Source organism: Chiloscyllium punctatum, chromosome 4 (assembly GCF_047496795.1).
Source record: "Chiloscyllium punctatum isolate Juve2018m chromosome 4, sChiPun1.3, whole genome shotgun sequence".
Classification (NCBI taxonomy): Eukaryota; Metazoa; Chordata; class Chondrichthyes; order Orectolobiformes; family Hemiscylliidae; genus Chiloscyllium; species Chiloscyllium punctatum.
This window is the reverse complement of record NC_092742.1, coordinates 5,061,079-5,073,700: the sequence shown is the minus strand read 5'-3', so window position 1 is coordinate 5,073,700 and position 12,622 is coordinate 5,061,079. Positions and strand designations below refer to the sequence as shown.

The 12,622-nt window shown below is 42.6% G+C and overlaps 1 protein-coding gene across 8 annotated transcripts in view; it reads left to right on the top strand.

Moving 5' to 3' along the window:
• The window catches only part of gstz1 (glutathione S-transferase zeta 1), a 47,725-nt gene extending 36,749 nt beyond the window's left edge, over nucleotides 1-10,976 (top strand). For all 8 annotated transcript variants that reach the window (XM_072567998.1, XM_072567999.1, XM_072567997.1 and 5 more), the window contains 2 exons: nucleotides 9,337-9,386; nucleotides 10,718-10,976. In XM_072567998.1, the coding sequence (XP_072424099.1) occupies nucleotides 9,337-9,386; nucleotides 10,718-10,838 (171 nt within the window). In that variant the 3' untranslated portion in view covers nucleotides 10,839-10,976. The remainder of the gene's footprint in view (nucleotides 1-9,336; nucleotides 9,387-10,717) is intronic.
• The last annotated feature ends 1,646 nt before the right edge of the window (nucleotides 10,977-12,622 follow it).

Here is a 12,622-nt window from a genome sequence, read left to right as displayed (position 1 = left end):
GTAGAGCTCTCAAATATAGTGGAATCAAGGGTTATAGAAATAAGGCAGAACAGGATACTGATTGAGGATGATCAGCCATGATCATAATGAATGGTGATGCACGCTCGAAGGGCAGAATGGCCTACTCCTGTACCTATTGTCTATTGAAAGTGGAGTTGCAGGTAGGTAGGATAGTGAAGAAGGCGTTTGGTATGTTTTCCTTTATTGGTCAGAGTATTGAGTACAGGAGTTGGGAGGTCATGTTGCAGCTGTACGGGACATTGGTTAGGCCACTGTTGGAATATTGCGTGCAATTCTGGTCTCCTTCCTATCAGAAAGATGTTGTGAAATTTGAAAGGATTCAGAAAAGATTTACAAGGATGTTGTCAGGGTTGGAGGATCTGAGCTATAGGGAGAGGCTGAACAGGCTGGGGCTGTTTTCCCTGGAGCGTCGGAGGCTGAGAGGTGACCTTATAGAGGTTTACAAAATTATGAGGGGCATGGATAGGATAAATAGGCACAGTTTTTTTCCCTGGGGTCAGGGAGTCCAGAACTAGAGGGCATAGGTTTAGGGTGAGAGGGGAAAGATATAAAAGAGACCTAAGGGGCAACATTTTCACACAGAGGGTGATACGTGTATGGAATGAGCTGCCAGAGGAAGTGGTGGAGGCTGGTACAATTGCAACATTTAAGAGGCATTTGGATGGGTATATGAATAGGAAGGGTTTGGAGCGATATGGGCCAGGTGCTGGCAGGTGGGACTAGATTGGGTTGGGATATCTGGTCGGCATAGACTGGTTGGATTGTACATCTCTCTGACTCTCGACTCTTATCCCTAATCAGTCCTAACCTTTTAAAATGTATGTAAATCCTGTCCCTTAGAATCCCCTCCAACAATTTACCCACCAGTGGCACCAGGCTCACAGGTCTGTAGTACCCTGGCTTTGCCTTACCGCCTTGTGCCTTTTCGATGATAGACCAGCTTTGGGGATTCAGGAGGTGAATTATTCTCTGCAATATTCCTTGCTTCTGCCCTGCTCTTGTAGCCACTGTGTTGATATGGTAAATACAAGTTCTGGTCAATGTTAGCCCCCATGATGTTGGATGTTTCAGTGATATTAAATGTCATGGGGCAGTTGGTAGATTGTCTCTTATTGGAGATGGTCATTGCCTGGCATTTGTGTGGCATAAGTGTTACTTGCCATTTCTCAGGCCACTTGTGAATATTGTCCAAATGCCTCACAGCGCCAGAGACCCGGGTTCAATTCCCGACTCAGGCGACTGACTGTGTGGAGTTTGCACATTCTCCCCGTGTCTGCGTGGGTTTCCTCCGGGTGCTCCGGTTTCCTCCCACAGTCCAAAGATGTGCAGGTTAGGTGAATTGGCCAGGCTAAATTGCCCGTAGTGTTAGGTAAAGGGGTAAATGTACAGGAATGGGTGGGTTACGCTTCAGTGGGTCGGTGTGGACTTGTTGGGCCAAAGGGCCTGTTTCCACACTGTAAGTAATCTAATACAGACCATTTGCGAACAGGCATTTCTGGATTTGATGATGTGTAAAGAGGCAAACTTGATTAGGGAGCTTAATGTGAAAGAACCCCCTGGGGACAGTGATCATAATGTGATAGAATTCACTTTGCAGTTTGAAAGGGAGAAGCTGGAATCAGATGTAACAGTATTACAATTGAACAAATAACCTGAGGGAGGAGCTGGCCAGAGTTGATTGGAAGGGAAGCCATGCAGGGAAGATGGTGGAGCAGCAATGGCAGGAGTTTCTGGGGATAAAATGCCAGGCATAGCAGAAATTTATCGCAAGGAAGAAGAAACATACAAAGGGAAGGATGAGACAATTATGGCTAACAAGGGTTGTCCGGGACAGCATAAAAGTAAATGGAAAAGCATACAGTGTGGTGAAGATTAATGGGAAACCAGAGAATTGGGAAGCCTTTTAAAAACCAGCATAGGATGACTGAAAAAACAATAAGTGAGAAGATGAAATTTGCAGGTAAAATAGCTAACACTATAAAAGAAGACTGCAAAAGTATTTAGATTCATAAAAGGCAGTAATGGACTTTGGACTGCTGGAAAATAAGGCTGGACATGTAGTAATGGGGAACTAAGAAACTACTGAGGAATTGTATAAGTACTTTGCAAACATTTTCACAGTGGAAGATATGAGCAGCATGCCAGAACTTCAAGAGAGCTGGGGGTAGAGGTGAGTGTCATGGTCATCACTAAGGTGAAGGTGCTAGGGACACTAAAAGTTCTGAAGGAGATAGCCGAGGAAAGTAATTGGTGAATTTCAGGAATCATTGCATTCGGGGAGAGTGCCAGGAGACAGGAAACTATAGGCCAGTTAACCAGATCTCTGTTGTTGGTAAGACTTTAGAGTCCATTATTAAAGATCAGATTGTGAAGCACTTGGAAGTGCATGATAAAATAGGGCTGAGTCAGCACAGTTTCAGCAAGGGGAGGTCATGCCTGACAAATTTGTTAGAATTCTTTTGAGGTGGTGATAAGAAAGTCAGACAAAGGAGAGCCAGTGGACATGGTCTGTTTGGATTTTCAGAAGACATTTGAACCACACAGGAGGCTGCTAAATGAGATAAGACCCAATGGTGTTAGGAGCAAGGTACTGGTATGGATATAGGACTGGCAGAAGGTAGAAAGTGGAGATACAGGGTTCTTTTTCAGTATCGCAGCTAATGATTATTGGCACGGGTCAATGTTTGAACCACAATAATTCACATTATACATTAATGATCTAGATGAAGGAACTCTGCATTATTGCTAAGTTTACAAATGACAAGGGACAGCTAGTGTTGAGGAAGTTGAGAGGCTGCAGAAGGACTTGGACAGGCTGGGAGAGTGGGCAAAGGAGTGGCAGTTGGAATACAATATGGAAAGTGCAAGGTAATGCGCTTTGGTAGCAAGAATAGAGACGTAAAATATTCCCTAAATGAGGAAAAGGCTTTGGAAATCTACAGCACAAAGGAACTTGAACGTCCTAGTTCAGGATTCTCTTAAGGTTAACTTGCAAGTTCATTTGGCAGTTAGAAAGGCAAATGCAATGTTAGCTTTCATTTCAAGAGAGCTATAGTAAAAAAAGCAGAGAGGAGTCCAGAGACAGTATATTCCTGTTAGGGTGAAAGGAAAAGCTTGTAGGTTTAGGGAATGTTGGATGACTAGAGAAATTGTGGTTTTGGTTAAGAAAAAGAAGGAAGCATATGTCAGGTATAGATAGAAGAGATCGAGTGAATCCTTAGAGAATAAAGGCAGTAGTATACTTAAAAGGGAAATCAGTAGGGCAAAACGGGGATATGACAAATAGGGTTTGTCATTGGCAAATAGGGTTAAGGATAATCCAAAGGGTTTTTATAAATACATTAAGGATAAAAGGGAGAGATTAGGGCCCCTCAAAGATCAGCAAGGCAGTCTATGTGTGGAACCGCAGGAGAAGGGGGAGATACTAAATGAGTATTTTGCATCAGTGTTTGCTGTGGAGAAGGACATGGAAGATATAGAATGTGGGGAAATAGACGGTCACATCTTGGAAAAATGTCCATATTACAGAGGAGGTGTTGGATGTCTTGAAACGCATAGAAGTAGACAAATCTCCAGGACCTGATCAGGTGTATCCTAGAACACTGTGGGAAGCTGGGGAAGTGATTGCTGGGCCCATTGCTGAGATATTTGTTTCATTGATAGTCAAAAGTGAGGTGCCGGAAGACTGGAAGTTGGCTAACGTGGTATCACTATTTTAGAAAGGTGGTAAGGAAAAGTTGTGGAACTATAGACCAGTGAGCCTGACATCGGTGGTGGGCATGTTGTTGGAGGCAATCCTGAGGGACAGGATTTACATGTATTTGGAAATGCAAGAATTGATTAGGGTTGTCAGCATGGCTTTGTGTGTGGAAAATCCTGTCTGACAAATTTTTTGAAGAAGTAACAAAGAGGATTGATGAGGGCAGAGCAGTGGGCATGATCTATATGGACTTCAGTAAGGCATTCATCAAGTTTCCTCATGGAAGACCAGTTAGCAATTTTAGATCTCAGGGAATACAGGGAGAACTAGCCATTTGGATACAGAACTGGCTCAAAGGTAGAAGACAGAGGGTGGTGGTGGAGGGTTGCTTTTCAGACTGAAGGCCTGTCCAGTGGTGTCCCAGGATCGGTGCTGGGTCCACTACTTTTCATCATTTATATAAATGATTTGGATATGAACATAGGAGGAATAGTTAGTAAGTTTGCAGATAACACCAAAATTGGAGATGTAGTGAATAGAGAAGAAGGTTACTTCAGATTACAACAGGATCTTGATCAGTTGGGTCAATGGGCTGAGGAGTGGCAGATGGAGTTTAATTTAGATAAATGCGTGGTGCTGCATTTTGGAAAAACAAATCCTAGCAGGACTTATACACTTAATGGTAAGGTCCTGGGGAGTGTTGCTGAACAAAGAGACCTTGGAGGGCAGGTTCATAGCACCTTGAAAGTAGAGTCGCAGGTAGATAGGATAGTGAAGAAGGTGTTTGATATGCTTTCCTTTATTGGTCAGAGCATTGAGTACAGGAGTTGGGAGGTCATGTTGCGGCTGTACAGGACGTTGGTTAAGCCACTGTTGGAATATTGTGTGCAGTTCTGGTCTCCTTCCTATTGGAAGGATGTTGTGAAATTTGAAAGGGTTCAGAAAAGATTTACAAGGATGTTGCCAGGGTTGGAGGATCTGAGCTACAGGGAGAGGCTGAATAGGCTGGGGCTGTTGTCACTGATATGTCAAAGGCTGAGGAATGACCTCAGAGGAGAATGAAATCATGAAGGACATGGATAGGGTAAATAGACAAAGTGTTTTCCCTGGCATGGGGGAGTCAAAACTAGAGGGCATAGGGTTCGGGTGAGAGGGAAAAGATATAAAAGAGACCTAAAAGGCAACATTTTCACGCAGAGGGTGGTACGTGTGTGGAATGAGCTGCCAGAGGAAGTGGTGGTAATTAGCTTAATTTAGGATATCTGGTCGGCGTGGACAAGATGGAGCAAAGAGTCTGTTTCTATGACTATATGTACTGCTAAGGCTATATAAGACTCTGGTCAGATTGTATTTGGAATATTGAGAGCAGTTTTGGGATCCATACGTAAGGAAGGATGTGCTGACATTGGAAGAGTTTAGAGGACGTTCACACGAATGATCCTGGGGCTGTAGGGCTTGACATGAGGAGCAGTTGAGGACTCTGGGTCTACTCAGCAGAGTTTAGAAGGATGAAGGGGAGCTCATTGAAACTTACAGAATACTGAGAGGTGGGTATAGACAGGATGGTTCCACTTGAAGGCACAACTTCAGAGTGAAGGGACAACCCTTTAGAACTGAGCTGAGGAGGAATTTCTTCAGGAGAAACAATGGAACTCATTGCCACAGAAGGCTGTGGAGGCCAAGTCATTGTCCTTGATTTGTTTAGATTCATTTGGGACATGGGCATTACTGGCTATCCAGCATTAATGCACATCCTTTGTTGCTGTTACAAAGGTGATGGTGAGCTGTCTTTTTGAACCTCTGCAGTCCACCTGCTGTAGGTTGACCCACAGTGCCATTGGCAGGGAATTCCAGGAATTAGTATGGGGATCAAGAGTTAAAGGGTGAGGGTGGAATAATAGTATTGGGAAACATATCAGCTATGGTGGAATGGCAGAGCAGACTTGATGGGCCAATTGGACTAATTTTGTACTATATCTTATGGCCTTACAATGGAGCTGTTGAGAACACTGGTTAAGTCATATCTGGAGTTGTGTGTACAGTTCTGGTCAATGCACAATAGGAAGGATGTGATCGTACCCCCTCCAGTGCAGAGGAGATTCACTAGGATGTTGCCTGGGATGGAGCAATTCAGTGATGAAGCAAGGCTGGATAAGCTTGAGCTGTTTTCTTTGGAGCAGACAAGGTTGAAGGGGGTCCTTTATGCAGGTGTGTAAGATTAAGGGACATGGCTGTGGTGGATAGACTCCAGCTGTTACCCTTAGTTGAAGAGTGAATAATATGGCGGTGGGAGGTGGCACAGAGGGGCCACTTGTGGCACAGTGATAGTGTTCCTCCCTCTTAAACAGGAGGCCTCGGTTCATGTCCCACCTGCTTCAGGGGTGTAACATAACATCTCTGAACAGATTGATTAAAAAGTATCTAACAAGGGAGATATAATTTTAAGGTGGAAGAAAGGAGGTTTAGAGGAAATTTGAGGAAAGATGACCACAACATCCTAGAGTTACAAATTCAGATTGAAAGAGTGAAGACAGAATCCCATACAAGAGTTTTAGTGTTGGGCAGAGGAAATTGTGTAGGCCTGAGGAAGAAGTTGGCCCAGGTGTACTGGACAAAATTATTAAAGGGCAAATATTAAATATTGAAGAACAGTGGCAAATGCTTAGAGAGATGCAAATACCTCTGAATTAACAAATATTCTTGAGAGGAAGAGAAATGGTAAAAAGGTGAAAATCATCTATGGCTTAACAAGGAAGTCAAGGACAACATAATGGCAAAAACTGGGGCATATCTTACTGCAAACGTTAGTGGCACTCTGGAGGATTGGAAGAACTTTAAACGTCAGCAAAGGGTTACTAAACATGGCATCAAAAGAGCTAAGATGAAAGGAAGCTAGTGGAAAATATAAACACTGATACCAAAAGTTTCTATAAGTATATAAAAAGGAACAGAATAATGAAAATAAATGTTGGCCCTTTAGAGGATGGAAATTGAGATAATAATGGGATATCCAGAAATGGCAGAGGTGCTAAACCAATAGTTTGGCTCTGATTTCACAGTTGAAGATAATAATGTTTTCCCTAAATCTGCAGTAACTACAGAGGAACTTGATGAATTTACTATAACTAAGGGAGGAGGTGTTAAGTGAACTGATGGGTTTAAAGGCAGATAAGTCCACGGGGCCTGATGGCCTGCACCCTAGGGTATTAAAGGAGATGGATGCATAAGCTATGATATTCCAAAATTCCCTTGATTCTTGAAAGCTACCAGTGAATTGGAAACCTGCTAATGTGACAGCTTGGCTTAAGGATTGCCTGACCGACAGAAAGCAGAGGGTCAAGATGGTGAACTGTAATGTGTGGGGTGCCAAAAGGTTCACTTCTCAGACCTCAACTAATAAAATCGATATAAATGATCTACAAGCAGGGACAGTGTGTAACATAGCAAAATTTGTGGGTGATACTGAAATAAGTGGGAAAACAAGTTGTGACAAAGATATAAGAGTTTATTGCTGGATATTATTAGGTGAGGAGAATGGGCCAGAGTCTGCAGATGGAGCTTAATGTGGAAAAGTGCCAGGTTGTCCATATTATTTAAATGGGAAGCAGATTCAAGATATGTCAGTGCAGAAGGATCTGGGCATATTTGTGTTGCTGTGTTGCCATAGTCTTACCAGACCCTAGGGGCTGCTCTCTTCTTCGAGAAAAGTGAATGGTGGTGATTTAACCTGAGGGCCACCAAACCCCAGGCAAGAGGTTGAGAAGGAGAGTCATAGAGATGTACAGCACGGAAACAGACCCTTTGGTCCAACCTGTCCAGATATCCCAACCCAATCTAGTCCTATCTGCCAGCACCTGGCCCATATCCCTCCAAACCTTTCCTATTCATATACCCATCCAAATGCCTGTTAAATGTTGCAATTGTACCAGCCTCCACCACATCCTTCATTGTAACCTCAAACTGGCGGTGGGAATTGAATCAATTTGTGAATGAATCGCTGAAAGTAGGCATGCAGGTGCCGCATATAATAAAAAAGAGGCAGATAGAATTGTGGGATTTATTGCAAAACCACTGGACTATAAAAGTAAAGAACTGTTGTCGGTGAGACCATACCAGAGTATTGTGTCCAGTTTTGGTATTGTTACTAGAGGAAAGATGTGGTGGCACAGGAGGCAGGTCAGGGGAGGTTCACTGGGTCCAGCGATGAAAGGAGCTGTCATACAAGGTGAGGTTGAATGCTTTGGGCTTGTGTTCGCTGGAGTTCAGAAAATTATGGGGGGAATCTGATTGAGGTGTATAAGATACTAAAGGGGATTGATAAGGTCAGCATTGAACAGGTGTTCCCCTTATGGGACTCTCTCAAACAAGATATAGAATGAGAAGAAGGAGGTTCAAAACTGAAATGAGGAGAAACACCTTCTCTCAAAGGATTGTGAATCTGTGGAACTCGCTGTTTTAGGGTGTAGAGGAGGCAGAATCAATCAATCAATGGATTCAAGAAAGAAATAGATATGTTTATGTTGAAATACAGGTATAGGTCTATGGGGAGCAGGAAGGAACTGCAATAGAGACCAGGATATGATCAGCCATACTCACTAAGTGGTAGAGTGGGCTTGAAGGGCTGAATTTGCCTACTCTTGTTCCTAATTCCTATGTTCCTATGACTGTTTTTTTCACTGAAGGCTGTGGACCTCTGGATTTGCCTCTGAGGGTAGTTGAGGTGGGAAACCTCACTACTTTTGAAAAGTACTTGAAACAATATAACATTCAAGGCAATGGGCCTATGTGGGAAAGTGGCACTAGTGCAGATTTTTTGTAATTTTGCTGGTTCAGACTGGATGAGCTGAAGGGCCTTTTCTGTAGTGTTTGATTCTATGATCAGTTCCTTCCACCATTGATGCTCACTAGCGGCAGTGTATACCATCTGGAAGGTGCACTGCAGAAGCTTGCCAAAGATCCTTAGACAGCACCTTTGAAACCCATCTCAATTTCCATCTAGAAGGACAAAGATACATGGGAACACCACCCCCTACAAGTTCCCTTGAAAACCATCTTGACTTGGAAATATATTGCTGTTTCTTCAGTGTTGCTAGGTCAAAATCCTGGAATTCCCTCCCTAAGGGAATTGTGGCAGCTCACCACCACCACCACCTTAACTGTGGTAAAAGATGAGTAACAAATACTGTCTCAGCTGATAACATACCATATGTATAAAAAAATTAAAGTGCTCTACCATTGCAAATTCTTGTTATAACATGGGAAATGCAGAACAGTTTGAGTGATGTTTGCTAACTGTGAATGAGACAGGATACCTCAATTCTACTTTGGAATAGTTCCTTTTACATTCACCTGAGTAGGCATGCAGAGCATAGTTTAATATTTCATCTGGAAAGTGGCATCCATTACATTGTAGCACACCTTCAGTACTCTCTGGCAATGTCAGTTTGGATTCTGTGAACAAGTGCCTGGAGATGAACTTCAACTCATAACCTCTGTATCAGCGATGAGCACCACAGTTGACCATGGTGTAAGATGTAGAGGAGGCTAGATGAATGCAGATCTGTTCAGCTGAATCTGCTTGGTTTAATCTTGTGACACATCCTGTTCTGTTCCAGGTGACAATGGCTGATCTGTGTCTGGTCCCACAAGTGTATAATGCTGTAAGGTAAGGTTTTGTGCAGCATGTCTGTAGAAATTGTAACTTAGTGTAGTATTTAAATAAAAAGTAATTGAACTAACCGACCCACAAAGAACATTTGACAAAAATTATAGACTTCACCACAGCCCGAAAATCTCTAACTGTTATATACTTAAAGCCCATTTCAGATTTTCACTCTGTGCTAAATGCTGAGAGTATTTCAGCAGTGGTGAGCACTTCTGTTGTTTGTATGTAATTTCTCTCCTCTTTCTCCCCACCCTGTCAACAATAGATATTTTCTAATTGACCTGTTCAAAGATGTTATCATATATCTAATATGGAAATGAGGCAAACACATAGAAAAGGCCCGTAAAAGAAAAAAGGTTTCAGTAGATTTTAACATGACAGATTCAAAAGGAGATTACCACATGTCAGAAAGGTACTTCAGTATTTTGTGTTATTCTTTGGCTCAAAATGTTTGAGAACAGGAAGATTGGGTACAGTAACTTTATTCTGGAATGAATTCATGCGATTGGATCATTCTGCTAAGGCCAATATTTATTGTCCTTGTTTAGCTTACTTGGCCCATTTTAGGGGGCACTTAAGAGTTAACCATATTTCTATGGACAAAGTTAAAAATCACACAACACCAGGTTATAGTCCAACAGGTTTATTTGGAAGTGCAAGCTTTCAGTGCTTGCAAGTGCTCCTTTATCAGGTGGTGAGTGGGGCAGGATCATAGGATGCAGAATTTATAGTAAAAGATCAAAGTGTCATGCAACTGATGCGATGTAATGAATGAAATTAGATTTGCTGTTAAGTCTTTAATCAGGAATGTGATTTTGAAAGAAGTTCTGAGATTTACACATTAATAAGTTGAAACCTCCATCCCCATTCTAAGTGATTAGAAGCTGGCCGAAAGCTTTTACTTCCAATTAAACCTGTTGGGCTATAACCTGGTGTTGTGATTTTTAACTTGGTACGCCCCCAGTCCAACACCGGCCCCTCTAAATCCAGCCATCTTGATTCGATCAGATCCCACCATCAGCCACATTAATACTTGAACCCATGTTCCCAGAGCATTAACCAGGACATCTGGATTACTAGTGTCATAGCACTCATGGACTATCTCCCCTAAAACATCAAAATAGATTCTGATCAACACAAAAGACAAGTAGCTGCAGAGATGAAGTTTTTAGAAAATACAAAAAGGAACAAAAGTGACTCTAAAAGACCATTCCGGAAATTAGAAACTCGTTGGCAGTAAATCTTCACAATGAGTTCCTGTCCCGTTTCTCTAATCAGTGCCGAGGCTGTGGTTCACTTGGTCACTTTAAGGTTTATCCTCTCACCCACAGGTTCAAAGTGGGCCTCACACAATTTCCCACCATTGTAAAGATCAACAATGCCCTTCTGGAACTAGATGCCTTCAAAGTCAGTCATCCATCTTGCCAGCCTGATGCACCTCCTCAATCCTGACCCCCAATCAGCAAGAGCAACATCAGATCAAACAGCTCCTGATGAAACAAGAGAACTTCTCACATCAGTTGCTGGTTTGATAGAACGTGCTCCTTGGACTTTCAAAATGATTAATTAAAAATTATTTTTGTTGAAGTATTTACTGTTCTCTTTTCTGATTCTTTGCCAAACAAACTTACAAAGTGCGAGGGTGGAAACATTTTTTTGGTAATGTTTTTGTTAATTCAACAGCTGTAAATCACTGTCAGCTGTCACATTGTATTTGTAATCATGCCACTTGATGGCTCTGTGGACCGAGTTTCCCTCCCACTTTGTCACCATCTTATGTTGTTCACATGCTTTTGATTTATTGTCTGATTCCATCAATAAGGGAGAAAGAAGTCGACTTGTAATTTTTTTTGTCCCTCAAAGTAAACCTTGAAAAACAACTACTGGAACCTGAGCTCATTTCAGGGAGTTAAACAGCAGTTTTAAGGAAAGCAAAAATATTCACATAGAAGCATTGAAAAAAAAGTAGACCATTTATCCCTTCAGGCCTGCTCTGCCATTTGATGTGATCATGGCTGAAAGAACATGACAACACGTACAGGCCCCTCAGCCTTCAATGTGCCAAGCTGTGAAACCAATCTGAAGTCTATCTAACCTACGTTATTCCATTATCATCCAAATGTTTATCCAATGACCATTTAAATCGCCTTAAAGTTGGCAATCATCCAGTGATCTGTACTCTGTTCCTCTTTTCTCCCCATATACTTTGATCCCTTTATCCCTAAAAACTATATCCACCTCCTTCCTGAAAACATTTACTGACTTGGCCTCATCTTTCAGTGGCAGACAGATCCATAGGCTCACCACTCTCTGGGTGAAGGCATTTCTCCTCCTCTCCATCCTAAGTGATCTGCCCCAGTTCCTTAGACAGTGAACCCTGTTTCTGTTTCCTTACCAGGACCATCCTGGTTTACCGGGGGAGGCAACAACCTGGTGGTATTACAGCTGGACTATTAATTCAGAGGGGAGAAAGTGAGGACTGGAGATCAGAGTCGAGAGTGTGATGCTAGAACAGCACAGTGGGTCAGGCAGCGAGCAAGAGCATTGACATTTTAGGCATAAGCCCTTCATTAGGAATGAGGCTTGAGGGCCAGAACAAACTGTTCAGTCCTTGATGGTTTCACAGGTAAGTGCAACAATCTGAAGCTCATCTAACTTACACTATTCCATTATCATCCAGATGTTTATCCAATGACCATTTAAATGCTCTTAAAGTTGGTGAGTCTACTGCTGTTGCAGGCAGAGCATTCCACACCCTTACTATAAAAAGACCCTCGTAAGTCAGCGGCCTCCATTTTTTGTAGCAAGAACAAGGACCAAGGGGCTGCTGGGAAAGTAAATTAATCCTATAAAAGGTTTACCTCATGTAAAGGTGGAACACACGCTGAGCAGGAGTGGACATGGGACTGCTGAGTAAGTGAGGCTTCAGATTTGGGAGTTGCTTTACTCTAAATACTACTTAGGTAGTGTTTCCTGCCCATCCTCCTCCTCTAACTGAGAAAAAGATTCCAAGTGCAGATTTGGTAAGGTAACTATTCTTTTTCCCCAGTAGTCTCTTTGGGAATTCAGAACAGTGGGAGAGCAGTTGAATGTTCCTCCTGTAGAATGTGGGAGGCAATGGTCACCACTAGTGTCCCTGCTGACTTCATCGGCAAGAAATGCACCCAACTCCAGCTCCTTTGAAGTCACATTAGGGAACTGGAGGTGGATGAACTGCAGATCATTCTGGAAGCTGA